This window comes from Polistes canadensis, unplaced genomic scaffold (assembly GCF_001313835.1).
Source record: "Polistes canadensis isolate GaletaPanama2010 unplaced genomic scaffold, ASM131383v1 scaffold_206, whole genome shotgun sequence".
Classification (NCBI taxonomy): Eukaryota; Metazoa; Arthropoda; class Insecta; order Hymenoptera; family Vespidae; genus Polistes; species Polistes canadensis.
Genome location: NW_014569753.1, coordinates 251253 through 276937, shown reverse-complemented (window position 1 = coordinate 276937; position 25685 = coordinate 251253). Strand labels below are relative to the sequence as shown.

Below are 25685 nucleotides of genomic sequence, written 5' to 3'. Positions count from 1 at the left end.
TTTCTTATTAGTTATGTACAATTTTACTTTTATTATAATAAAAATTACTCTTTTAGAATAAAATTTATATCAATTTACAAGAGTTTAAATAAATCCTAAAATATATATATATATATATTTTCTTTTTTGTATAAGAATTTGACAACATAACATTACAAGCAGATTTAAAATATACAGTAGTGGTACGAATACTCCTCTGACTCATTGTATATTTTTTGTTCCAAGTTATTAGACAAATTTATCTTTCAAACTGACAGAGTTACCCAGTAATTTGTTATACCCAAAATTAACCAGATTGGAATAAAAGGGAACCCTAAAGTTAACAATCGGGGAGGCCACTCTTTCTTATGAGCGACAGGAGCCAATTCCAAAAGAAAGAAAGAAAGAATGAAAGAAAGGAAGGAAGGAAGGATACCCGATGAGTTCGAAATGTTTTTCCAGCGTAACGACCGAAAAAAAAGTCCCTTTCCGAGGGAATCTCTCTTTCGTTCTTCGCAAAACTGGTTAAACTCGAAGAGAGAAAAAGTGAGAGGGAAAGAAAGAGAAAGAGAAAGAAAGAAAGAAAGAGAGAGAGAGATAGAGAGAGAGAGAGAAAGACAGAGGAAGGAAAGAAAGGCCGACCCCCAAAGAAAAGGACAAACCGCATTATTACGAAGAATAGCGTCGTTCCTCGTGCGTACGAGCACGTTCTTATACATACATACATGCATACATACATACAAATATCCATAAATATATACGCACTTACGTACTCGTTCTTTCTGGTCTTGGCATCGCTATTCCGGCGTCCTTGAACAATGATCCGAATGCGGAGCAACGTACCGTTTCCATCTCGAAACGCACGATCCTAATCGTTAATTGGGGGGTAGCTCGATCATGCTAGCTACCCTCCCCGGATATTCTTTCGAAGGGGTTGCTGCCAGGGTGGGTAGGTAGGAAGGTAGGTAGCTAGAGCTATGTATATCCTGGTCCATAGAGAAAAAGAACGAAAGAAAGAAAGAAAGAAAAAATGAGACAGAGAAAGAGAGAAAGAAAGAAAGAAAGAAAGAAAAGTGAAGGAACGAAAGAAAGGAGCTGCTAATTGACACGAGCGATTGCACGTAACGGTATAATTAGAGAGAAGAATACGGAGCCCGGGCCGGTGCACCGATGAACCAATGAACCGGCCAGGAAACGAGAGAAAAAGAAGAAGAAGAAGAAGAAGAGGAGGAGGAGGAGGAGGAGGAGAACGAGGAGAACGGAAAAGGGGGCGGTTGAACGAAGAAAAAGAGAGAAAGAGAGAGTGGGGGAGGAGGGGAGGAGAGAGGGAGGACGAGAAGAAAGGACAGAAAGGCAGAAAAGCAAAAGGGGAAGAGAAGCAACGGCGACGGTGGCAGCCGCTGGGTTTCGTGCGACCGATCGAGGGGGCTCCCTCTTTGCCAAGAGTAAGAGAGTACAAGAGAGATCGAACTAGTTGGAAAGAAAGACTGAAAGAGAAAGAGAGGAACACGTCGAGGAGAACAAGGATGGAAGAATCGTGCGAGAGAGCGAAAACTAACGAGAGTAATAGAGAGAAACTTAGAGAAACCGAGAGAGAAAGAGACAGAGACAGGGAGAGAGAGAGAGAGAGAACAAGGAAAAAGGGTAGATGAGAAAGAGAAAAAAATCGTGGATTTTGGTTGATCCGCGAGCATTCCGTAGCATCTCAGCACGGCAGTAGGTTTCACACCGTGATTCGTACCCTAAGGGCTGGCAGCAGCAGCAGCAGCAACAGCAGCAGCAGCAGCACGAGGCGGTCCTTCCACGAGGAGAATCGTTCTCCATGGTCTTCTCTCTTTCTCTCGTTCTACGTTCTCTCTCTCTCTCTCTCTCTCTCTCTCTCTCTCTCTTTCTCTCTCTTTCTCTCCCATTCGCTCTTTCACGCGCGTCTCCCTCCTTGCGTCGGTGCCGAAGGAGGCAAAGCACCACACACCGGTGCCGCGAGGATCCCTCGACGTAGTCGCGCTCGACGCCTCGAATGGCGAGCGTCTCTCTCTCTTTCATTCTCTATTCTAATTTCTTTTTTTTGTCAATTCTTCCGTTCGTTAGGAAAAGACCAATTATTGAGAGGGTGGAAAATTTATTAAACAAATTTGCCATTGAGGATTTATCTATACGCGATTGAAGATTTTTACAGAAGTCATTGAAAGCTAAAGAAAAACGAAATAAAACGAAAAAAGAACAAAGAGAAAAAAAAAAGAAAGAAAACTAATAACAACAAGGAAATATTAAAAAAAAAAAAAAAAAAAAAAAAAAAAAATTCTATCGGTAAAAAAAGAAAATTAGATGCAGTGTAGAATAGTTTAAAGGAGAAAAGGGATAATAAAGGAAAAGGAAGAGATCCGGTGGTGTCCNAAAAAAAAAAAAAAAAAAAAAAAAAAAAAAAAAAAAAAAAAGGAAAAATTAAAAAAAAAAAAAAAAAGAAAAAAAAAACATTCTATCGGTAAAAAAAGAAAATTAGATGCAGTGTAGAATAGTTTAAAGGAGAAAAGGGATAATAAAGGAAAAGGAAGAGATCCGGTGGTGTCCCCTAAAGGAATAAAGATATAGATCGGAATTACTCCAGAAACGATTGCTACTTCTTCCGAGTAAGAGAGGGAGACGAAAGAGAAAGAGATTCCGAGAGTTTCACGCCGAACGTTCGATCGTTTACTTGCTCGTTCGTTCACTTGTTCGTTCATTCGTACGTTCGTTCATTCGTACATTCGTTCTCCTTTTGCTTTCTTTTGACATCGTCAGCAAGACTCTTCTCGTTTCGTTTCGTTTCGTCTTTTCGTCTCTTCGTTCGTAAACGAGAGGATCGTTCGGTTCGATCTTACATAGAAATAGTAGACAGAGAAGGACTTTTACGTCGCGTGGGAGTCGAATACTCGCGGGCGCGAACGCGCGCGCGCGATCATCCAACCAACCAACCAACCAACCAACTAACCAACCAACCAACCAACCAGCCAGCCAGCCAGCTAGCTCACCACCAGCTAGCTTGCTAAGCTCACGTAAATCGACCTGATATCGAGATTTTCAGCGAACGTTTTAACCGTTTTAGAAAGGAGAACGAGTAATATCGTAGGGAGGTATCAGGAAAGTTCTTTCGCATGGGAAGAATCTCATCGTCGTCGTTTCCTCGCGTTTCTATTTTTTTTTTCCTTTTTACCTTTTTTCCTTTTTTTTATCTTTTTATATAATATATTTACACGCATATATATATTTGTATATAAATATTCAAAACCTACCTACATATATCCGTAGTAAGCACGATCTAGCAAACTCGCGCTGGCACCCAACGCATTGTTCTCCGTAGGTGTTTTACGAGCGTTTCGTGGAATCTCCAAAGCAAACGTAGAAAGTGAGAGAAAGAAAAAGAGAGAGAGAGAGAAAGAGAGAGAGAAATAAAGAAGGAAAAAGTGAAAGAAGACGTAGAGAAACGGACAGGAGAAGAGAGAGGAAAAAAATACTAGAAAAATAAAAAGGGAAGGTTTGCTTTCGAAGAAACGTTCAATAAGTTGTTAAAACAAATTCCTCCTTTCGGAAAAGAACATCGACAAATCATCATCATCATCATCATCATATAATCGTCATCGTTGTTATCGTCGTCGTCGTCTACGACTCTGTTGGAGAACCCGTTGATAAAATAACCGCGCGAAATAGCGGCGTGTCTTTTTAATCGGTAGAGATCGCTAAGTGTTAACAGTACACGAATGCCAGGTGTTCGAAACTTCGATGAAACAAGGTGTAATCGGTGCTCCTCCTCTCTTTCTCTCTTTCTCTCACTCTCTCTTGCTCTATCTTTGGTTCCGTTGACTCGACGAAGCCGATAGCTACGGAGGAAATGGGTCGAGAGGTTTCCGTCAGGCAAGAGTGTCATTGAGTGCTTTGAAAAACAGAGACGAAGGTATTTAACGAGTTTCGTAAGAATAAGAAGAAAACTGAAGAAAGGGGGAAATTAATACGAAAGCTAAATCACGAATATCAATTGAATTATTCGATTTCGTTTGACCACAAGAGTTTTTCGGTTCGATCTTGGTCAGTGTACACGCGCGCGCGCTTTTTGAAAATAAATAAAAAGAAAAAGAAAAAAACTTTCTGTTCGCTAAGAAGATCTCGAAAGGATTACGAAAGAAAGACTCGGAAGAAATAGTCGAGTGAGGAACGGTGACAAATTGGAGACAAAAATGATAGACGAAAGTTTAATCTACGTGGTGGATGATGTGCGGCACTCGATCCATTTGACGAAGGAAATACAGGCGCTAAGTACGACTCGTTGAAAGTTCTCCCTGTTTGTTTGTTTGCTTTATTTTTCCTCCTCCTGCTGATACTTTTCCTATTTCTCTTCCTTATCCTCGTTCATCTATTCTAAAAATTCCGGCGCGTCGTTGATACACGTCTTTTTGGTACACGTTGTAAATTTCAAGTGAACTTATTCCTAGCCGATGCAAAAGGCGTTCGTTATTCTATTCCACGAGGAGTAAACAATTGCACGCTGGTTAACGACGTTGGATATCATCGATTGGTGAGTAAACTATTGCCGATTTGTCACTGTTACATTGAAATTATTTGTCCACGCTTCATCGAGCACTACCTTTTCTCCATTAACTTCTTCCTTCAAACAGATACTCGAATCCTTTCGCGATTATCAATAATACAAAGCGTTACCATTAATAATACGAATAGACCTTACCTTACAACTTTCTAATGATAAGAAGAAGAAGAAGAAGAGAAGGAGGAAGAAGGAATAGAATAAGGCAATGAAAGAATCGTAAAGATAGAAGTGTTGTACATGTTGATACGTAAGTAAGTATATGTAGACGGAAGCCGTATTATAATTCGCATGATTTTACGTACTTTCTAGACAACTATCTTTCTTATATCAAACGTCTTCTTGTTGAAAATATACAAGGTGGTTTAAAATATGTAAGCATAACTTTAAGGGTGGTTTTAATACATTCAAATAAGAACAAAAAGTTCATATAATAATATCAGCCCGATGTGACAATATATTTTCGAATTATAATTGTTTTCTTTTTAAATGTAAACTATCGTAGAAATTTATTAACAAATTTCTATACGTATTGTCATCCCCAACAGAATATACTAAACTGATTTAAGATATGGCTCAAACAGTAGAAAAAAAGATCGTACATGAAATAAAAAGCTTGTAAATAATTGAAGCAAAAATAGTTATAATTCTGAAATAAAGCGTCGTATCGGTATTTTATGATTATATTAATTTTTGTTCATATTTTAGCAAGTACTGCTAATCATCAACTTTTGTTCTTATTTCAAGGATACAGAAACTACCCCTAAAGTTAAGCTCAAATATTTTAAGACACCTTGTAGATGCATGTAATTAGAAAGGAGAGTTCTTATATACTTTGGTTCGAACAAGTGTGTGTGATCGAACGACACGTGTGTTTACATACATACTTATATACTTACCTACGTATTTTAAGTACAACTACCATGTATTATAAGAGGAATTTCTTTTTTCAAAAAAGAGAAAGAAGAAGAAAAAGAAGATGAAAAAAAAGAAATGAAATCTTGACGTTCAACGGTATATGTAAGGCTCTAGGAAATATAGGTGGGAGGTATTCGGTATGATAAAAGCGACCACGAAGATAAATTCTCATCGGCGCGTCCGCCAAGCCGTAAAGAGATGCATCGGCATTGGACACGTAACGTGGCTTTTGCCGATCGGCAAACCTAAGAGCAAGTACCCAAGGAAGACGTTGCTAGCTCAGAATTTATTCCTCGTAATCGCTAAACTGGCAATGATTTAACGATGTCTCGAAAGATTAATCGGCAGCCTCTTTTAACGACTCTTAATGCCGCTCGTAAATCATCATACTTAAACCTTTGAGCGTTAGAGACTGATTTTATTGTATTTTCACTGGCTAATCATAGTGCTCCGATTCTTTCCACTTTTAATCGTCTCGTCGTATATTTTCTTAAGTTCCTTGATTTATTTTATGTAAATACATAGATACTTTCTCCATTTTATAATGGCTAAATAAAATATAATTAAAAGCAGCGTTCCGGTATCTTTTCTTTTTCTTTTTTATGTTTTTTTTTCTTACAATATTTTTAATGTCTCAAATGCAAATAAGAAACTTTTGGAATCACTGTAAACTTGTATTCAATTATACGTTTTTACAATTTTATTCAATATTTATTCTGTAGTTTGATATTTGCATTTGCTCGTTTAATTTTATAGATTTGATCATGTCTAAAAAAAGCAAAAAAAGAAAAAGAAAAATGAAGATAATTTAATGTTTAATTTTGTACGATTTGTGTGGCGTAGGAAAAAGGTGCTTTAAATTTAATTTAAATGATATTTGAATGTTATTTTCTCGAATAAAAATCTTAACCAAGAAGAGCGGAGTTCCGAAACCTGGCGATAAAATTAATAATTGTTCACTCGACGACGAGAGAGAGAGAAAAGAAAAAAAGAACGAACAGAAGGATTTTAATTGACTCGCAAATCTAATTATTCGATCTCTTCTTAGAATCTCAATGGCGATAATATTTAGCATTTTGTTTGGGGTCGTGGTTTCGAATGTAACTTTGCCTACACACGATTCGCGACGACGACTACGACGACGACCTTCTCGATTCAGAGCGCAGAATTTATGCATCAACGTCTCAGGCTACCTGCGAACGTGGGTATCTCGAGGATACGGCAACGATCTCTTAATTACTCGAGCAAACGACTTTGCTGACAGGGCTAATAATTGAAGTCTTCTCTGATGGTTGGTTGATCGAGTAGATTAATAATAAAGCTTGATGTATTATAAGCGCGAAATTAGCTACTATCGCGAATACTTCAACTCGATGATACTTATTTTAAAAAATCGAGCCAAGGGTGCAATAATCGACGTTCGAGAAAACTCTTCAAACGCGTAACGCACAAAAATGCGATCACGTAAGCGATTGATTGGAATGCTTTTCGTTGGCGTTATTGGAGCGATAAGTCTTACTCGTGTTGGTCAGTCGTAGGAGAAGGAAAAAAAAGAAGAAGAAGAAGAAGAAAGTACAAAAAAAATTATAGAATGAAAGCACAAGTAACGTTAATGGTTTTACCGACGCCATTCGTAAATCAATCGAGAACCGTATAATAAAAGAGAACGCTTAGCCAACAATCCCAGCACTCACGTTTATCCTAACGATTATTGCTTGATTACGTAGGAAGTAGCTGCATTTATGATTGCTGCGTGAGCGCTCGCACGCTTAAGAAAAAGAAAGAAAGAAAGAAAAAAAAGAGAAAGATCCATATCGAGAAACGATGATAGCTGCTGCCTCCTTCTTCTTCTTTTTCTTTTACTTCTTCCTTTTCTTCTTCGTCCTCGTAGTTGTCGTCATCTTCGCAAAAGCGCGCGAAAAGAAACGAAGAAAAAATACGCGCGCCAAAAAGGACAAAGAAAAGAAAAGAAAAAGAAAAAAATAACAAACAAAAGGGGGAGAAAAAAAATATTCAAAATTGGCTTCGATATTTTGTAAGGAACGATAAAGCGATATGTGCGTCAGATTATCACTGGCATTAAAAACTTTCTCTGTCGTGTTCGTGGACGAGCTGACACGCCGCTGAAATCTTATACAGCCCCGTAATATCGCGGTATACGGGATTTACAGCGCCATAACGAACGCATCGCGGATTTTAACCGGCGACATTCCCCGCTCGCCAACGAGTTTTATCCGCGCTTTTATCTCGTGCCTTTATAATGAAAATACGAACCGTAGGCGCGAGTACAAGACACGCGCGCGCGAGCGAGCGTTTCACGTTCTTCGTTCTCTGAGAGCACCTGTAAAAACGATTTCTCCTTCGGAACAAAAAAATACTCGTGCATCTATTTGTGCTTGCTATTTGCTTATGGAGTTTGTACTATCTAAAATGTCTTTGTAATTTCGTCATTTTATATATATGTATATATATATATAAACATTGAATATTTTATTGAAATTTAATATTATTCTATGCTGGTCTAATGGAAAGGTTACATAGATATCCTCATGAGTTTTGTACATATACGAAATGTTAATAGTAATTGTCTAATATTAAAGTCATAGATATATCGCGTGCCATTACAATAAACTTGACGATTAATTATAAATCTAATAAGTATCGATGTAAATGTTAGAGAGATCGTATGGTATAGGGCAACGTTTTTGGGCAACCCGTAAATTACTTATTACACTACTACACAACACAACTACTTGACGCTCCATACCTCAACGTAATAACATTTTGCCAATTAAAAATCAGTCCTCGCCGGAGGATAAATTAGTGCAGCTACGATGTTAATAAGGTACCTTCGCGAAAGCGTCGTAAAAGTTATGAGTTACGGCTGAACGACTCCCCAAGCGCGTAGCTACGCTCAAGTAACGTAACGTAACGTAGTACGTAGAGGCGTACAGTCCACCGAATCGAGGCTAACAAACAACAAACCGTTTGCCATTTACAGGAAGAGATTATACAGGCCGTTGAATGCAGAAGATGCATACGGCTTTCGCGCGTTATACGTGTACCATGCGACTAACGAGCGAGCAACGTTCGAGCCTTTGGATAATTGCGTGTGCAACGTGCCTCCGACTTGGTGTAGGTACTCATATACTTTTGGATAATTCCATAACGTATTTAGATTCGAACACGTTATTATATTTCCACGATTACATCTCTATCTACGGGTACGCGGCATATCTCGCGTTCACTCATTGCCTCAGGTCATGATTTACATTGCTAGAATATTCGATTGAGACTTTTAGTGGAACGAGTCAATAATTTGATCGCGATAAAAATACGCAATAACTGCAACCAGTCGAATTCCGGCCAATTATAAGCTAATAAATATCCTCGTTATCACCTACTTTATATATCCTGTCGATTTTACCTATCGTAATGTTAAGGAAATGAATAATATTTTATTACATTACGATCCTGACAAGCGTCGATCAGGCTCACTGTACCTGTACCAGCAGCAGCTCTTCCTTCCAGGTTCAGATCTCCTATCTCCTCACCAGCTTTTCTCTCTCTTTCTCTCTCTCTCTCTCTCTCTCTCTCACTCTATCTCTTCTCCCCTCATCTGGTCCCTCCATACTCCCTCCTCACCCTTCCCTCCTCTCTCCGACCTCGTAGACAGGCTCTCGTTTTCTTCTGCGTACGTACATCTCGAGTGTGTGTACACCATCCTTAGCTTCCAGCTTCGTTAAGAGGACTCGAGTTGTCTTGGTACTTCGCGTGAAAATCTAGAATCGATTCGTTCGCCCACCGATCGACTTAACGCTCCATTTTATTGCCACGGTCGTAAGCCTTAAATAAAAGTTAATATCAAGGATCGTGTTGGAAGGACGATTATTAAATGAAAACGTTCGTAAGTATTATACACGCGTGCGTACGGAAGCTGGAAATAAGAAGAGTCATGATCATTCAGGATGATCCTGTTGTCCTCGGGCAGGTTGCGATCACGAAGTTGGATGAGTCGGTCATACGCCATGATGGTTTTATGGTGATCCGTCTGGATTATCTCTTGGTCATATAGGGCTTCTGTGGGCAGAACAAAGAATATGTTAATAAAAGGTACCGTACAAAGCGTCGTGCTTTCTCAGATGGTCCTCGCATTTGTCCCATCTATTGTGAAGGAAGATATTACATAGAGAGAAGGAGAAGAAAATTGGCGAGTGTATTTACGAGGACATAAGTTCAACGAAAAATATGATAAATGAGATGGGCTATTCAATAAGCGTGTCAATGTGGACGTAGACAAATTATTCTTTGAAGAAATTCGAGAACGGGGGCTTTATCAAGCCGAAAGAAATATCGTAAAGACGTGTATATTATATCTTGGATATTAGGGTCATTAACTTGCCGATCGTCAGGAAGGATTGTAATTCTGATCCTTGATGAGAAACCGAGAGCGAGGGCACTTATGTACTTACATTGTACATACATTAGGCGTGACGTATGTATGCATGTATGTATTGTATGTAAGTAGATACATGCATACTACGTAAAGAAAGAGAAAGAGAGAAACGCAGCTCATTCGGCAACAAATGTAGCGGTGCTTATATTACCCACGGTCATGTCTTGTTCAACACACCGGGGAGATACTTTATTGCTGATAATTCGAGCCAGCCCGTGAGACATGCCGAAGCACGCCATTTACATTCCTGTCGCGATCACAAATGTATTTTATATACCGGCTAATATCCTGCTCGATCGCGTGGGCTAGATACATAGGCGCGTACGTGTACACAAATACATGCACACATATGTATGCAAAGAGAAAGAGTCACAGGTAACGTACAGTATGATGATACGTCTTTGTACTAGTAGTGATGACCGGTGCGTGCACGTACTGATCCTGTGGGCAGCCATGATCTTTGCCTTCGAACGAAAAACATTCAAGTCCTACCGATTATGGTACATCGATTCGACGTTACACCTTGCTCAGACTTTCTCGCTCCTGGACCCATACTTGAGCTTGGGCCCTTGCCTCTTTCGATTTTACTCTTACCAAGCGAGCTCCAGCCACGACCGGATAATATGAACTACGTCCTTGAGTTACGAGTTACAGACTGCATAACTTTTCATTTTATACTCCCGTCCTATTGCCCTTACACGCGTACGATCTTAAGGATAGATAGTCCTAATTTTTTCCTCTCCCAACTAGAGATAAAATCATCGAAGGGTTGCCTCGCTCACCCATAATAAAGTTACTTTTTCGTACTTCCAAGATAACAAATGCAAAAAGCATTCTTTAGAAAAACTAACGCTACCGGCCGTTTCTGTATTCGTAACCACGACCTTCCGGTTTACTCGGTACACCCTTGTCTCTTCCTATCGAGGATAAGAGGATTACGAAATACTTTCCAAAGTGGAATCTAGAAGTACCGATTGAACTTGAAAAGCGACCAGATATCTAGACGCTTCGTGCTTTTATCCACCTCTGAATTCGGAAGCTGCAAATGGCACTTATCCTTATCGCGTTTAGCTGTACTGTAGAAGGCAATTGGCACAACCTAATGGCACGCGATATTGGTGTTTTGTTACTTTTGTGATATTACATTGTTGGAAAAAGAAATGTATTTGCATTTCATTCCGATTTCCGATACAGACCATACTTATCATACATTCGTAAGGAAAATAAGTGTAAGCGACGTTCGACTATTGATTCTTCTGTCTCATCAAAATATGGATTCAATAAAGACATCCTAACGTTCTTAATACCGAAGTGTGATATGTAACTCTGACAAGGAACGCAAGAAAATTCAATAATGCAGTAGTCTAAGGTTATCTCTATCGAGCGCGGAAATATAATTAAGCTCGCGTTTACCCTCGATAGACTTACTGTGGCAACTCTCGCAACAGTGTGTCTTGTTGAGACCGAGTTGAGGAAGAATTACATGGCTACTGGGATATAAAAATTGAACGGGTGCGTAGAGCTCGTCTGGTGAGTTTTCGTTCTATTAAATCAAAAGCTTTCGAAGCGATTATGGGTACATGGATTCGACGTTGCACCTTGCTCATACATGATGGCTGGCTTACGTGCTGTGTTGCTCTCTTGGTCTGGTTCGGCCGGTACTACTGGATAAAATATATCACTGGTATTAAGTTACGACTGACAAATTTAGTAACTTAAACCTTGTTTGCTTGCTTCGACTCGATCGTTCGTTCGTTTCGTTCGTTTCGTTCGTTCATTCGTTCGATCGTACTTTAAAGACACGATGTTTGTATGTACTACGAATTATAGCAATCTAATTACTTCAGTTACATAAAGCATTAGAAAATAACGTCACGTTAGTTCAAAATGTCTTTTTTTATTTGCCACTTTGCACATATGTAGAACATACCAAGTCGAAACAGGAATTATATATCATTTATTATTTCTTTCATTTATAATACGAGCAAAGAAAGGTATTGACAGGAACTGCGAGCACGAGTAACGTTTCGCGATAAGATAACGTAGGGAATAGTTGATCGCTAGCTAAACTATGCATTGTATTTTTCTAGATAAAGATGATAGTGCACGGCGGGCTACTGGTGATCCTGAAATTGGTACTGATCCTTGCTGCATCGACTATTCCAGGAACGTGGATGTAAGTATGTCATATACATTTTTATTATTTAAATGATAATGTTGAAATAACTATCTTATTCATGCGTTTCAATCTCCTTTCTTATCTATTATTTCTATCTATCGTAAGAAAGTCAGATTGGATATTTTCTCGGAAACTAATCCTGTTTCTCGACAACTGTATTAAACTCGAACATACGATAGGGAGTCTTCTTTTTCCAACGCATGTTATTACTATCGATTAGTAGTCACCAATGATCAAAGAAGATTGTAATTGAAAAAAAAGAAATGAGAACAAATTCAAACAAAAAGACAATGTAATTGTAAGTAGTAAAAAGGAAAAACAAAAAGAAAGAAGCTTACAAATGTTTCTTTTACCTTGCGGAGAGTGATTCAGATCAGCCGATATAAATCTCTTCTTTGCAAGCGTATAAGAAGAAGAAGAAGAATAAGAAGAAGCAGTACCGGTCCTGTCACTCTCGACCGACCGACTGGAAGAGCCACTTGGACACGCAGATTGTTTATATTGCAAATAGTGGTAAATACGCACAGTCATCCTGTCCCTTTTTCCCTTTTCTCTTCTTCTTCTTCTTCTTCTTATCTTTCTTTATTTCTTTTTCTCTCTCATTTCCCAGTACGAAAGGTCGAACAACTATTTCGTGTTGGTTAGGTGGAAGAAGAACGTTTCCGTAAAAAGATACGCTTGGAAAAATCTAAACTTTTTACAAGTAAATCCCATTATTTTCGGGAGGGAAGTGATCGATGGAAAGAGATTTGGATAAAAGAAAAATCTGAACCGATTTCAACGAAATCACAATGCGGAGGAAAGAAAAAAGAGAGAAAAAGATAAAGCAAGAGAGAAGCGCGGGTGAGTCTGGACCATTCATTGATTGGTCATGCTATGGCGTAGGGCAAAGAATACTGGGGTGAGAATGGCAATTCAAAAATTAGACACACTCTCCTCGTTGGGGATACCAACCAACAAATGGACCGTGCGATACCTCCGGGCACGAAAAATTCCTCTCGATCGAGTTCCCACGAAATACAGACGGACCTACCTCTTCGACAAAGACCTAGAAATTATACGTTACGCGCTGATTTTGGCAAGATTCGAAAGGGTCATACCCTCGCCTTTTGCGATACCCCTGTCTACGCGTGCATATTAATTTATCGATCGTCAAGACCATTTGTAAAATCGCTAAAATTCAAGAATATACATCGACCCAACCAACTCATTTCGTTTATTTTCTTTTCTTTTTAGTTTTCTTTTTTTTCCCCATCCTCAACCAGTGCAACATCCACGACACATCGTCGCCGGGATAACATTTTCTTTTCCTATTAATCTGCTTGGTTCTGTGCGAGCCGTAATCGCGTGGGTGGGCCCGTCGCACCTCTAAGACAGTTAATCCTTCTTACTTTGCTTTGAGAATTAAGACAGGAACACAATGCGCCAAGGAGACCAACTTATTTCTATCTAAATCTTGACCTTATCTTCCAATTAGTCGTGCAATGATATGCCCGATATTGAGTTAATACCATTTCCTCCAGGGATTAAGAATCTTTTTCTTATTATTACAATGAACGAATAGTAAACATTGATCCGATTTTGGATACTTATACATAGAAATAGATTTATTTTTAATAATGAAAAATAATTGTACTTTTTAACCCTTTGAGTGTTGAATAATCTTAAGTGAAAATGCTTTGTAGGAACGGAATATTTGATTACTAGTATGGTTGTTCTGTTGATTGATAATACTAGCTGCAGCTAATAATAAATTAGAATATATAATTATTTTACTCAAATCGAATAACGAAAAAAAGTTTTTTTTCTAACATAATTTCGGTATGACAAAACTCGAAACAATTATTACCGATACATAAACTAATATTCAATTTTTTGCATTCATATCGACGACACATACGTGCGCGTCCATAGTTCACGCTGGCAACTTTTACCAAAACTTATGCAGGTATGCATCCATAGCACTTAAAGGATTAAAGTATCTAAAAAAAAAACAAAAAAAGAAAAGATCATCGATATCTTTATTCATAACAGATGCGATTATCACTTAGGCACTCGTGTTGTTAACGTTGGTTTGATATTAGATGAAATCCCGCGATAACCTTCGTGTTGTGCTTCAGAAATCTCTAATCTTGTATCTACGTTTTACATCCTTTTAGGTCAACGGCCAACAACTTTCTGAGATTAGATTCCACGGGAGCATAGATAAATATTTCGCGGGTGCTGTGTTATGTCCCCTACCTGCGTGAACTGTCCCGATTCAAATCGCAGCATAAACTCTCTTAAATAGCGTTTCACGCGAATCTCGCTGATATCTCCGAGCACCGATTAAAAAGTTGCCCCTCGAGAGTTTCTTTTCGGCCCACGTAAGGAAGAAAAAAAGAAAAGGAATTTAAAAAAATCCCATAAAATAAAAATGAACAACGTCGAACGGTCACGGTTCAGTCCGTATTGCTCACGTATCACGTTATTTTATTTAATGCATTAATTTAAAGGGTTTAAGGCGCGAGAGAAGATTAAGAAAGGAGAAAAAATGTGTTTGTTCGCTTTTTCTTGATCAAAAAAAAAAAGAAAAGAAAAGAAAAAAATAAGTTAGTCGTTCGTATCAAGACAAGACTGTGAATTTGATCATTTGAAAGAAAAGAAAAAGAAAAAGAAAAAAAAAGGAATTGATGTCTACATGGCTAAGTGTTTGAAATTGAAATTCGCACGTTAACGTACATTAATCTTCTAATCTATGCAATAAGAAATATGTATGCAAAGGAGATAAAAGCCGAACTGGGAACATAATAAATCGGATGATCCTCGTTGACCGAGAGGCTCGATATTTAACGTCGAAAGGACGACGGGTATGGGGGCTCGCGCTTATATTCGAACGTCGGTACAATCTTTTAAAAGACACAAGACATTACTTTTTCGGGACCGGGGGCCCCCAGTGCAACCCACGAGAATCCCAGAGTGGTTAGAGATGTTGGTTATGGTAGTAATGGTGATGGTGGTGGTAGTGGACTCTTGAGCTGCTGTTGCTGCTGCGTGGGCCGAATCCTTCGAAATATTATCGTTCCCTCCTGCCCATTTCCCCTCTCATGTCATTGTTTTACAGAGGGGAGTGCAAAGCCGATGATATATCGCTGCTGAAGCTCATTCTAGAATATTAATGTGCTCTATTATGTAGGTACTCCCTAGATTTTCTACCTCACCGGGGTTGCAAGCCGAATTCTAAAGAAATCGCACGGTTACAATATCACTCTGCTAAAATAATATTGGTGACATCAATACGGGGATTTCCTTTATGATTTCTCGGATAAACGATTCTTCTCTTTTCAAGCGTATCGCCGTTTTCTCCTACGCTTCACGATACCATTATTATCGTTGAATTTTCTCAACAAATAGTTCTATCTATTAATAACGAAACATAACGAGTGGCTATTATCTTATTATAGCAAAAAATCAATGCACGTATATATACACCTATACCCACGTCGACCGAGATAACTTTTACTGACCTTAACGTAAGGTTTTAATGCTCCGTTAAACATGCCCTTAATTAATTTAGCTAGCTCATTGAAAATAATTTTTGTTTAAGATCCGTAATCGATCCTGGATCGTTGCGTGATCATCCTTCTCCTCCTTCGCGTCGTCGTCATCTTCACACATAGGGGGAGAAATCATTGACGCGATTCTAATCAGCTCGATGCACGCTATTACGCACGATAGTACCCATAGACTGTATTCAAGAGATCGCATGAACGGCCATCTCGAATTACAGATTAGCTCGTCCCAGTCTGTAACCTCCCCTTGACTTCTGTCTTTGACGGCGTCGTTCCATCAACTCGGTCCGTTGACTCACAAATGCGCCATTAAGAATCGCCGTAGAGGAAATCCGAGGGCCGTTCCTCGCCCACGGGCTGCCTGCACCGAATTTATATAATCGCCGTAACAAATCTTTTCTAGGCGTTAAGGAGGGGCCTAGCTCGTTCACGATAGGGCTGCTTCGTAAACCACGTGCATTCGACTGCCTATCTCTTTAGCTATTGCTTTCCGGAGTAGTACCTTAGAAAAATATCCTTGCTTTGCTCCTAACCCCCCCCCCCACCTTCTTCTTTTTCTTCTTCTTCTGGTTCTTCTTCTTATGGCTACTACTATGGTAAAACTATATCGTATGCGTACCAAGGTATTCCCCATGATTGCAAAGGGGGATAACGATCGGAATGTCTGTGAATAGTGAATGGAAAGAAGACGACAAAAAACCAGAAGAATTATGCGTTCTCTTCTCGTTGAATCCTTTAAGTGGCCCATTATTTTTCGCAAAAAAAAAAAAAAAAAAAAAAAAGAACATAGAAGATTTTATTCTCTATCTTGTTAACTATCCATTTGGTTATTGGACGATTCATGAAAATAAAAAAGTCATATCATCCATCCATACATGATTTTAGAAATATGGGCATGCAGCATTTTCCACAATTGGAGACGGCTCAGCTGATGGAAACTTACGATGTAGAAGCCTCGACGATTTGCATCGGTCTGAAGGGTCTCTCACAGGGACAGGGGAAGCTTTGCCAATTATCCGTGGATCATATGCCGAGCGTGGCGAAGGGCGCCAAATTCGGAGTCCTCGAGTGCCAGCATCAGTTTCAAGATAGAAGGTGGAACTGTTCCACCGTCAATGATGAAACTGTTTTCGGGCCGATCCTTAAAATAGGTGCATCATTATCCTAATACTTCTCATTTCCAGAATACTAATAATCCCAATTAAGTGTTTTACTTATTCGGTGTAATTGGAATAATTGTACGTTGCAGCAAGCAGAGAAACTGCGTTTGTACATGCTATCACAGCAGCGGGGGTAGTTTATTCCATTAGTCGAGCTTGCAGGGATGGACAATTATCATCTTGCGGTTGTTCGAGAAGTAGCAGACCGAGAGATCTAAATCGCGAATGGATTTGGGGTGGTTGTGGGGATAATCTCGAATATGGATATAAGTGAGTGAAATAGTTCATGAATTATCTTTCTAAATTATTTTCTCCGCGTATTATAATACATTATATATATACGAATTTTTTTATACAGATTCACCCAATCATTCGTGGACGTAAGAGAACGCGAGCGTAGCTTTAAACGAGGTAGTAGAGAACAAGGAAGAAGCCTAATGAACTTGCATAACAACGAAGCAGGACGTAGGGTATCTATCGTCCTTTACTTTTGACAATTTAAATATGGACGAATGAAAAATTCAAATTGTTGTTTCTTAACAGGCTGTTATAAAAAGATCTAAAGTAACATGCAAATGTCACGGGGTTTCTGGTAGTTGCAGCTTGATCACCTGTTGGCAACAACTTGCATCGTTTCGAGAAATTGGTATGTCTTCCTTTTTTTGTACACATTTATCTTATGCAAATTTTTTTGGATAAAAAAAAAAAAGAAACAATTTGATCGATAATTCAACTTGTTCGACAGGTGATCTTTTATTGGACAAATACGATGGTGCAACCGAAGTTCGAGTAAACAGACGTGGCCGATTATCCATGCGAGATCCAAGATTTTCTTTGCCTACGGCCAATGATTTAGTTTATTTGGATGACTCGCCAAATTATTGCCTTCCAAATGATACTCTTGGCTCTTTAGGTAAAATACGAAAGAATATATTATTTCATTAATTAATTTTATGTTTTTAATAACGCCTACTATTTTTTTTACGTCACCGTAGGTACGCACGGACGAATTTGCAACAGAACATCATCCGGTATGGATGGTTGTAATCTACTCTGTTGTGGAAGGGGCTACAATACTCAGAAATCAACAATCAGGGAAAGATGCGATTGTAAATTTCATTGGTGTTGCTTCGTTGAATGTAAAACATGTGTGAAAAACATTGATATTCATACTTGCAAATAAATTCGCGTGTGTCATCATTACATACGAAAAATATACTTTAACAGTTAATACTACTTGGAATCCAAGTTTTCTACCATGAAGGTATCGAATAGCGAACAAATTTATGCAGTATGTAGAGTGTTCGGTTAAACGTGATCATTTACATGCATACATACATACATACCATCCATTTGCATTAACAAAATTTTTTTATCGTTATAATTTTGTCGCTATTGAACGACTTAAGATTGTTACGTTGATCATGGATATTTTGGAAGACGATTGATCACGAATTAAATTGAACACCCTACATAATTTGGTAGTGTAATTAGCACTATATCAACGACGATGTATATTTTGATAAAAAATCTTAGGATAATCGTACAAATTGTAGATTTATATTAGAAATTGATATATGTATGTAATCATAATTTAGAAATGTAATTAATTTGATCAAAATATTTGTAGATTATAATTTAAGCTGTGAACAACAACAAAATAACATATATATCGTATACTTTTATTTAAACAATTAATTTTATATATATATATATATGTTACTAAAAATAGAATACTTTTTGTGATGTGGATACAGTAGTATCGATATATCGTATGGCCTATTGGAAACTTATACTAAAGAAGGCCTTTTACTGCACAATTGTATTTCTTTGTGTTATATTCATCACGTGTATCATCCCTTTTGATGTATATTCTATCATAACCGATAAAACGATGATGATAATGTGATGATAATTATTTAAAATACTTCACTTTCTAAATACTAAACAATTTTAAGAACTCGTATTATTATATACGCAAATTTATTTATTGTCATTTATGAATAATTAGACATTGTAATAAAGAAATTACTGAAATAATTTTCCTAACGTGACTTTATATTTATGCTTGTTCGATAATATAAATTTTGAAAATTTTAGAAATTTATTTAGAAATATATTTCACTTTATGCTGTAAGAAAAAACTAATTAGAAATTAACAAAAATGAATGCATTTGATAATTCTAATAAATAATATTGATAAATCAATAAAATCTTGAATTAATATTAATGTAAATATTAAGGTTTCAGAGTTACTAAAAAATATTTCATTGCTTTAAACCCACCAAAAATGATAAACGATCAACTGAATAATTTATTGTTCTCAGACATTCCAAATCCATGCGTTTGATACAAATTTGCATAGTTTGAAAAGATCTATAAAAATTCTCTCTTATGTATATTATTTTGCAAAATTTTTATTATAGAAATAAAGATAATTAAATATATATTTTTATTTTATGTTATATTACGTCTATGTAACAATTAAAAAATGTTTTATTTCTTTTATCCGAATACGTTACAATGGCATCAAGCACCTTTTCTATTTATGACCATAGTTTAAAATATTTACTTAAAAAAGAATTAACTTTGGTTGCGTACATGTTATTCCTGAGTTTCCCATGGTTTCTCTGGTCGGAATAAACTCCACGGATACGGATGGATATATCTTTCAGGTTCACGAAGGATAATATTGTTCTTTTTTAATTGCTCTAATAATAATGATATCTTATTACTGGGATTCTCATCATAATGAAGTTCACATATTCCACTTTCTAGACAACGCAGTGCTAACACTTGTCCCAAGGCAATATATGCCATACTATCATATTGTCTAAAATATTTTAATGAAATGAAATCTTTGAAAATAAGATTATTATATAAATCAATATATATAAATATTAATAATTATATATATTAAACAAATATTTTATAAAAATTTGTTATATATATATAACATAGCATATTTTAAAGCTACAAACCTGTACAATTGTTTTTTTAGCGCCCATTCATTAGTTGACACAGAAATGACAGGACCATTCTCAAAATGTACTATTTCACCAATTACGTAACGTTTATGTGGTGTAATTTTTAATCTGTGTAAATATATAAAATTTGTAAAAATATAAATGTAAACAATGCTCTTTTAATGATAACCTATATATGATATTAAAATTATCATTTATTATAACCTTATATAAATAAATAACATACTTATGCCAGAAATTACGAAATTGTTTTTCGAGATGATATCCTTGAGGCTTCTGAGCTATTCGTAAACGTTCTAAATTTCGTGGATTCCGATTTATAACCTCAACGCAATTGCTTATTAAATTTGCATTAGCGTGTACTTGTCTTTTTATAAAAGAATTAGACAAATACGAGTATACATTTTTGGTAAACATAATCGCTTTGATATTTTTTCTTTTATAATTTATTAAATTATTTAAAAATCATAAGAATTCAATAAATACTTATCAATACTTAAAAATACACCAATTTATACATAATATCATAACAGAGCTCGAATGTGTATTTTAATATCGAGGATCGATTTGAGATTAAGAATCGATACTTGATATCGAAATTAGATTATTGCTATTAATAACTAATAAAATAAATATAAAATAAGAAAGTATGTATATATGTATATGTTAAAACATTTTTAATTGAAAAAAATGGTTTTTTTTTAATGAATTATCTCGACCCTACGGAAGTCCAAAATAAAATTTGAATTTTACCGCGTTGAAGGTCTATCTTCTTACGTCTGCATATATCATGGATGTAACTATTCCATGATTTAAGCTTAGCCATTATTTTCAGCAAATGTTTCAGCGCTGAAGCGCGCTGAAGAGTGGTGGTTAGTTATGGAGGATATGTTATACCTCAGGAAGACAATATTTATCTTATAATAATGGAATAAAATATAACACTAATAGTCAAGTTGAAATAGATAATAAATTCAATTAAAATGGGTACCGTTGAGTACGGTTTTGCTTTAATCGGAGGATTAATGCCTGTAAGTAAATATCCATTAATAAGTAAATTGTATATTTTCAACAATTAGATTATAACATTAGATTATAGCAAGCATGTATTTCTTATCCTTTATTCTTTTTATTTCATTTTTATTTCCAGCAAATTCAAGCACTTATAGCTCCGCCAGTATCAGAAGACTCTAAATCAGCTAAATCTAAAAGAGAAAAGGAGGAAAAGAAACATCCTTATTTTAAAAGACGAGGTCGTGGCCATAATCATGATTTTTGCGATGCGTGTAGAGACGGAGGTGAACTAATATGTTGCGACAAATGTCCAGCATCTTACCACTTACAATGCCAGTGAGTCAATGATAAATAATAGGTCTTTGATTCACGCGATTGTATAAATGTATTTAAAATAATGTATTTCATGCTTTTTTAAATTCACTATCAAATTATTGAACGAAGAGCATGCTTTGTAAAAAAACAAACTAATGATATAAGACTATCCTCAGACATGTATTTATAATAAAAGTTTGAAAAATTTATTCTGCATTACCAAGTGAACATTATAATTTGTCCTTTCTATTGATGTCATTAGAGATCTTGTATTATTATCTATTTATAATTGTTTTTTCATGTAGTTATCCGCCAGTGGATCCAACAGATATACCTAATGGTGAATGGTTGTGTTATGCCTGTCGATGTGCAACGAAAAGAGAAATTTTAGGAAATAAAGGAAATGATAAAAAGAAGAAAAAGTCTGCATTAGAAATCTTAGCTTTAGCAGCCTCTTTAGTTAATCCTCGTGAATTTGAGCTTCCGAAAGAGTTACAGTTGCCAATAATATTTCCTGGAAGTAACAAAGTAGATTATGTATCTGGTAGAAGAGGGAAGCAACAGAGTTCATCAAACAGCAATGGTAATTGTTGCTTTTTGCTCTTACAATTCTTGACATTTGTATTATTTGAAATTATTTAAATAAAAATTTTTTGTATTAGTAGGGAAAAGTCATTGCTTGGATAATAATCTGATGGTACCATTACCGGCTCGTCTATGCTTCGAATGCGGACGTAGTTGCAGGAAAGCGCCATTAATTGCATGCGATTACTGCCCACTCTATTTTCATCAGGATTGTCTGGATCCTCCACTAACTGCCTTTCCTATTGGAAGATGGATGTGTCCTAATCATCCGAATCATTTTATAGATCAAAATCTTTTAACTTCGTGTAGAGTAACAGAACGTATCAAGCTTTGGGATAAATATGCTAATCAAAGGATAGATCAGCATGCCGTGAAACTTGATTTTTTGCGTAAAGCAAGTACTGCCAATCCATTATTTCGCACAAAAGTAAGATTAGAAGGACGTATGCGGGTAAAAGTTCCTCTTTCAGTTAAATACCACTATGAAAATCCACCTCATTTGGATCTTAGTCATTTCAATCAAGAAACTTCTATAAGATCAACAATTAAATTAGAAAATGAGCGAAAAGAAAAAGATAAAGAAACTACAATAATAAATAATTTGGATACACTGAAAAAAATTAATCATACAGATGACAAGGAATCGGATATGCTAATGGATATTGATAATTCACCGTGCAAAAATAATGTAACAGAGGTAAAATGTGACAGGAAAGAAAACGATGAAGAAAAATCTATTGGTAAAGTGGAATTGATTGAGTCAAGTGAATCCTGTGAAAAACAAAATAATATAACACATTCGGATCAGTTTACATACAATGTAAAAGAAGGAGTGCAGTTATTAGAAAGACCAGTGTTAGAAGCATTAGCGCGTCAAAGATTAGAACAAATATTAAATCCAGAAGGAGATAATTATAACGCGATTAATTGTAAAGTTAAAGCTCGAGCTGTACTTTTTTCTTTAAGCGAGAAACCTAAACCACCTGTTTTTATGATTAATAAAACTATGACTATTGGAAATGGACCAAATTGTGATTTAGTTCTATCTAGTTATGGTACTTGCAGATTAATATCTTCTAAACATGCTATCATATTTTTTGACGAGGTAAACATTTTTCCAAGATTATTTTATTTAAAAATATAAAGTTATCTAATATTGGTAACATCGATAATACGATTATTTGTCTTATTTGTTTTAGGCAACAAATCATTACGAATTACTTAATTACAGTGAACATGGAACAATTGTTGATAATGTGTTGTATTCTTGTAACTATACGAAAGAATTAGAAAATGATAATAAGGAGGACAGCGATGACAGTAAAATAATAAGTAAAGAACAAGAAACATCAGAAATGGTTAAATCGATAATATACAAAGAAAATCCTCCTCCTTTGAAAAATGCATGTAAAGAAAGTTTATGTAAATGCAGCACAAAGTATCGAGAAGTTAAAAAAATAGATTATTTGGAAGAAGGTTGGGAAGGAAGTGCGATTATTGCTCACGGATCTATTCTAAGCTTTGGATGTCTTACATTTGTGTTTAATACGATAAGTTCACAATTAGATTATTGAGATCTAACATTGTAAATACTTGTGTACTTTGTGCATAGAACTTTTTAAGTCAATAAGTAAATTAAAAAATGATCTTTTTTATTATATCATGTAAGACTTTGTAACCTGTGATAAGGAACATTAAAACATAGTGTTATGAAAACAGTTTATTAAAATATACACCATGCATGATTTTTTTAACTGTTATTCGTGTCATCTGCATCATCATCATTACAGGGTTCATCGAAATCTCTAATTCTAACATCTTCATCTTCTCCGTATTGAATAATATTATTGATAGTAAGTTTGATATCAGCGATACTTTCGTCATCTTTAATATTCAAGGGAAGAAAACGAACTAAACTATAATCTTCAATAAGTTTACCTATGGCTTCTGTAAGTTTTTGATATTTTTTATTCCATGGATCATTTTCCATATTAGATAACAAACTATATGGATCAGGTTCCAAATATTCATCTAATTGTTTTTTCGAAGACTTCGATATCAAATCCATTTTACTTAATATGTTAACATGTGGTATTTCTAGATTTACCATTACGCTTAAAGCTGCCATAGTACCTGATAAAAACTTCGATCCATCTATCATAAATTGACTATCCATTATAAATACTCCGCATATACGAAAATTCATATTTTGTAACATTTTAATTAACTGACGCATAACTTTCATATGTGTATATAGTTCTATTTGCCCAGGACAATCAAAAATAACATAATCGCCATCTACATCATCTAATTTTTCTTGCAACCAAGTTGAATTTTCTATTAGGTATCTATAAACAAGGGGAAAACAAGATTTTTATTGAAATAATTCGGAAATAAATATAATTAAGATAGAATATCTGTTTAACTTACTCCATACAAAATACAAGACCACCATTAGGCCCATATCTCAACTCCTCATCTTCCATAGCATCATCTAATTCAATTAATTCTCTTATGTCAATGAAAGGTTCATAATCAAAATGTTCTGCTGCAGGATCTAAATTGACTACTTCTATTGTTTTCATTTCATCTGCTGCACTATGTTGCATGATAGAACAATACGTTGACTAAACAAATAGATTTTACATTAGTTTAATTATTGATAAACTTATTAAATATTTCACATATTAATTTTTATATAAAATATATAATATAAACGTATATTAATTTTATAATAAAAGTTACATTAAAATACTTTAATATATTTTTAAATATTTACATTATTTAAGTTTATCATTTTGTTGAAACATTAATACGCAATAATCCGATATTTAAAGACTATGTTTTTTTTTATTAATAATATAAAAATTAATTAAAAAATACCTTTCCACTACCAGCAGGTCCCATAACAAGTTGCGCGTACCTCATTTTGATAATAATTTATTTTATTTCTACACATATAAATTTAAATTCTATGATTATTTACTCTTTTTAGATTTTTTATACCTCGTAATACATAATTGAAGATTAAGGTTAAGTTTATTTCTCATATCCACGAAATAACTATACACTAGTATAACAACGGAGCTATATATAAGGAGAACGATCGAGATAGGCGTTTGCATCGAATTTGTGTTGTTGAAAATGACTGAATATCGAGTACGATAATTATCCACGAGAGCGGCGGTGATGTTCTTAAGTTTAGATTTAAGTACGTGTGATTTTATAAATAAACAAATAAAATTAATAGTTCTCTTTGATGTTTTTGTTTTAATTACTGGTTTTAAAAATCAGACCAAGCGACTAGACGCGCTCTCTAGTGGCAATAAAAATCATCCTTTCATTGTGAATATTGTACCCACCCACATTTATAACATGGCGATCGTCCTTCTTGTATATAGGTTTCATGTGATTTATGATCATTTATTCCTATTTTTTTTCCGACGATCAGATGTTTTTTTCTCTCATTTCTACAATCGTCGTAGTAAATTGTTAAAAAATTATAAATTAAAAACAAAAATTGTACAAAATCAAAAATTGTACAATAACCCTGACGCAACCTTAACACGACAAAAGTATGATTTGTAATATCTAAATGTTTAAAATTGATCCTTCGAAGAGTTCTATATATATATAAGAAGAATAATAATAAGCAATACTTATCATAGAAAAATCCAATTAATTATAAAAATGATACATTAAATTCTTTTAAATTTAATCTATTCTCTATTTTCTTATTTTTAACGAAACCTATTAACGCTTACGGATTCCTAAATCTTATATAAAATATGTAAATAATTGATTAGTTTATAAGTAGTCATTGATTTTTGTCTCCATCGTATCTTATTTAATGATTTATATTTTAAGCAATCATAAGCTTGATATTATTTTCGAAAGAAAATATATAATATAAATAAGAAAGTATATGAAGTCATAATATATATAAAATTCCATCGTTATGTGATCAA

General features: G+C 35.4%; 4 protein-coding genes across 6 annotated transcripts; 2 read left to right on the top strand and 2 right to left on the bottom strand.

The window, feature by feature from the left end:
* The first annotated feature begins 2408 nt into the window (after positions 1 to 2408).
* On the top strand, positions 2409 to 18407 carry LOC106789889 (protein Wnt-5b-like). Of its 2 annotated transcripts, XM_014754430.1 has the most exons (9): positions 2409 to 3089; positions 3317 to 4525; positions 12017 to 12102; positions 16542 to 16807; positions 16906 to 17086; positions 17175 to 17286; positions 17360 to 17462; positions 17562 to 17729; positions 17812 to 18406. In XM_014754430.1, exons 3-9 carry the CDS (start codon positions 12023 to 12025, stop codon positions 17997 to 17999), a joined length of 1098 nt encoding a protein of 365 aa, XP_014609916.1. In that variant the 5' UTR covers positions 2409 to 3089; positions 3317 to 4525; positions 12017 to 12022; the 3' UTR covers positions 18000 to 18406. The 2 variants fall into 2 exon arrangements, with proteins under 2 accessions (XP_014609916.1, XP_014609917.1); XM_014754431.1 differs by lacking the exons at positions 2409 to 3089; positions 3317 to 4525 and adding an exon at positions 4611 to 4806 and having other exon boundaries at positions 17812 to 18407.
* Positions 18408 to 19109: 702 nt separating this feature from the next.
* LOC106789891 (39S ribosomal protein L18, mitochondrial) lies at positions 19110 to 20349 on the bottom strand. Its single transcript, XM_014754432.1, has 3 exons — positions 20030 to 20349; positions 19798 to 19911; positions 19110 to 19649 (listed from the first exon to the last, which is right to left on the bottom strand). The coding sequence occupies exons 1-3, from the start codon at positions 20218 to 20220 to the stop codon at positions 19421 to 19423; spliced, it is 534 nt and encodes a 177-aa protein (XP_014609918.1). The 5' UTR covers positions 20221 to 20349; the 3' UTR covers positions 19110 to 19420.
* A 225-nt stretch (positions 20350 to 20574) lies between these two features.
* Positions 20575 to 23431, top strand: LOC106789898 (PHD finger protein 12). 2 transcript variants are annotated; one of them, XM_014754442.1, is made up of 5 exons: positions 20575 to 20834; positions 20954 to 21153; positions 21438 to 21715; positions 21798 to 22822; positions 22917 to 23431. In XM_014754442.1, the coding sequence occupies exons 1-5, from the start codon at positions 20787 to 20789 to the stop codon at positions 23289 to 23291; spliced, it is 1926 nt and encodes a 641-aa protein (XP_014609928.1). In that variant the 5' UTR covers positions 20575 to 20786; the 3' UTR covers positions 23292 to 23431. The 2 variants fall into 2 exon arrangements, with proteins under 2 accessions (XP_014609928.1, XP_014609927.1); XM_014754441.1 differs by having other exon boundaries at positions 20579 to 20834; positions 21795 to 22822.
* Positions 23420 to 24805, bottom strand: LOC106789899 (GPN-loop GTPase 3). The gene is made up of 3 exons (XM_014754443.1): positions 24601 to 24805; positions 24148 to 24344; positions 23420 to 24065 (listed from the first exon to the last, which is right to left on the bottom strand). Exons 1-3 carry the CDS (start codon positions 24643 to 24645, stop codon positions 23468 to 23470), a joined length of 840 nt encoding a protein of 279 aa, XP_014609929.1. The 5' UTR covers positions 24646 to 24805; the 3' UTR covers positions 23420 to 23467.
* Positions 24806 to 25685: the final 880 nt, after the last annotated feature.

Coding starts and splice junctions, on each gene's coding strand:
- LOC106789889 (XM_014754431.1), top strand. CDS start 12,023: ATGATAGTGCACGGCGGGCTACTGGTGATCCTGAAATTGGTACTGATC. Junction 17,087..17,174: donor AATCTCGAATATGGATATAA/GTGAGTGAAATA, acceptor TTTTTTATACAG/ATTCACCCAATCATTCGTGG. Junction 17,730..17,811: donor TGATACTCTTGGCTCTTTAG/GTAAAATACGAA, acceptor ACGTCACCGTAG/GTACGCACGGACGAATTTGC.
- LOC106789891 (XM_014754432.1), bottom strand. CDS start 20,220: ATGTTTACCAAAAATGTATACTCGTATTTGTCTAATTCTTTTATAAAA. Junction 19,912..20,029: donor TTTCGTAATTTCTGGCATAA/GTATGTTATTTA, acceptor ATATTTACACAG/ATTAAAAATTACACCACATA. Junction 19,650..19,797: donor CTAAAAAAACAATTGTACAG/GTTTGTAGCTTT, acceptor AAAATATTTTAG/ACAATATGATAGTATGGCAT.
- LOC106789898 (XM_014754441.1), top strand. CDS start 20,787: ATGGGTACCGTTGAGTACGGTTTTGCTTTAATCGGAGGATTAATGCCT. Junction 20,835..20,953: donor TAATCGGAGGATTAATGCCT/GTAAGTAAATAT, acceptor TTTTATTTCCAG/CAAATTCAAGCACTTATAGC. Junction 21,716..21,794: donor GAGTTCATCAAACAGCAATG/GTAATTGTTGCT, acceptor TTTTTGTATTAG/TAGGGAAAAGTCATTGCTTG.
- LOC106789899 (XM_014754443.1), bottom strand. CDS start 24,645: ATGAGGTACGCGCAACTTGTTATGGGACCTGCTGGTAGTGGAAAG. Junction 24,345..24,600: donor GACCTGCTGGTAGTGGAAAG/GTATTTTTTAAT, acceptor CTATTTGTTTAG/TCAACGTATTGTTCTATCAT. Junction 24,066..24,147: donor GGTCTTGTATTTTGTATGGA/GTAAGTTAAACA, acceptor CCTTGTTTATAG/ATACCTAATAGAAAATTCAA.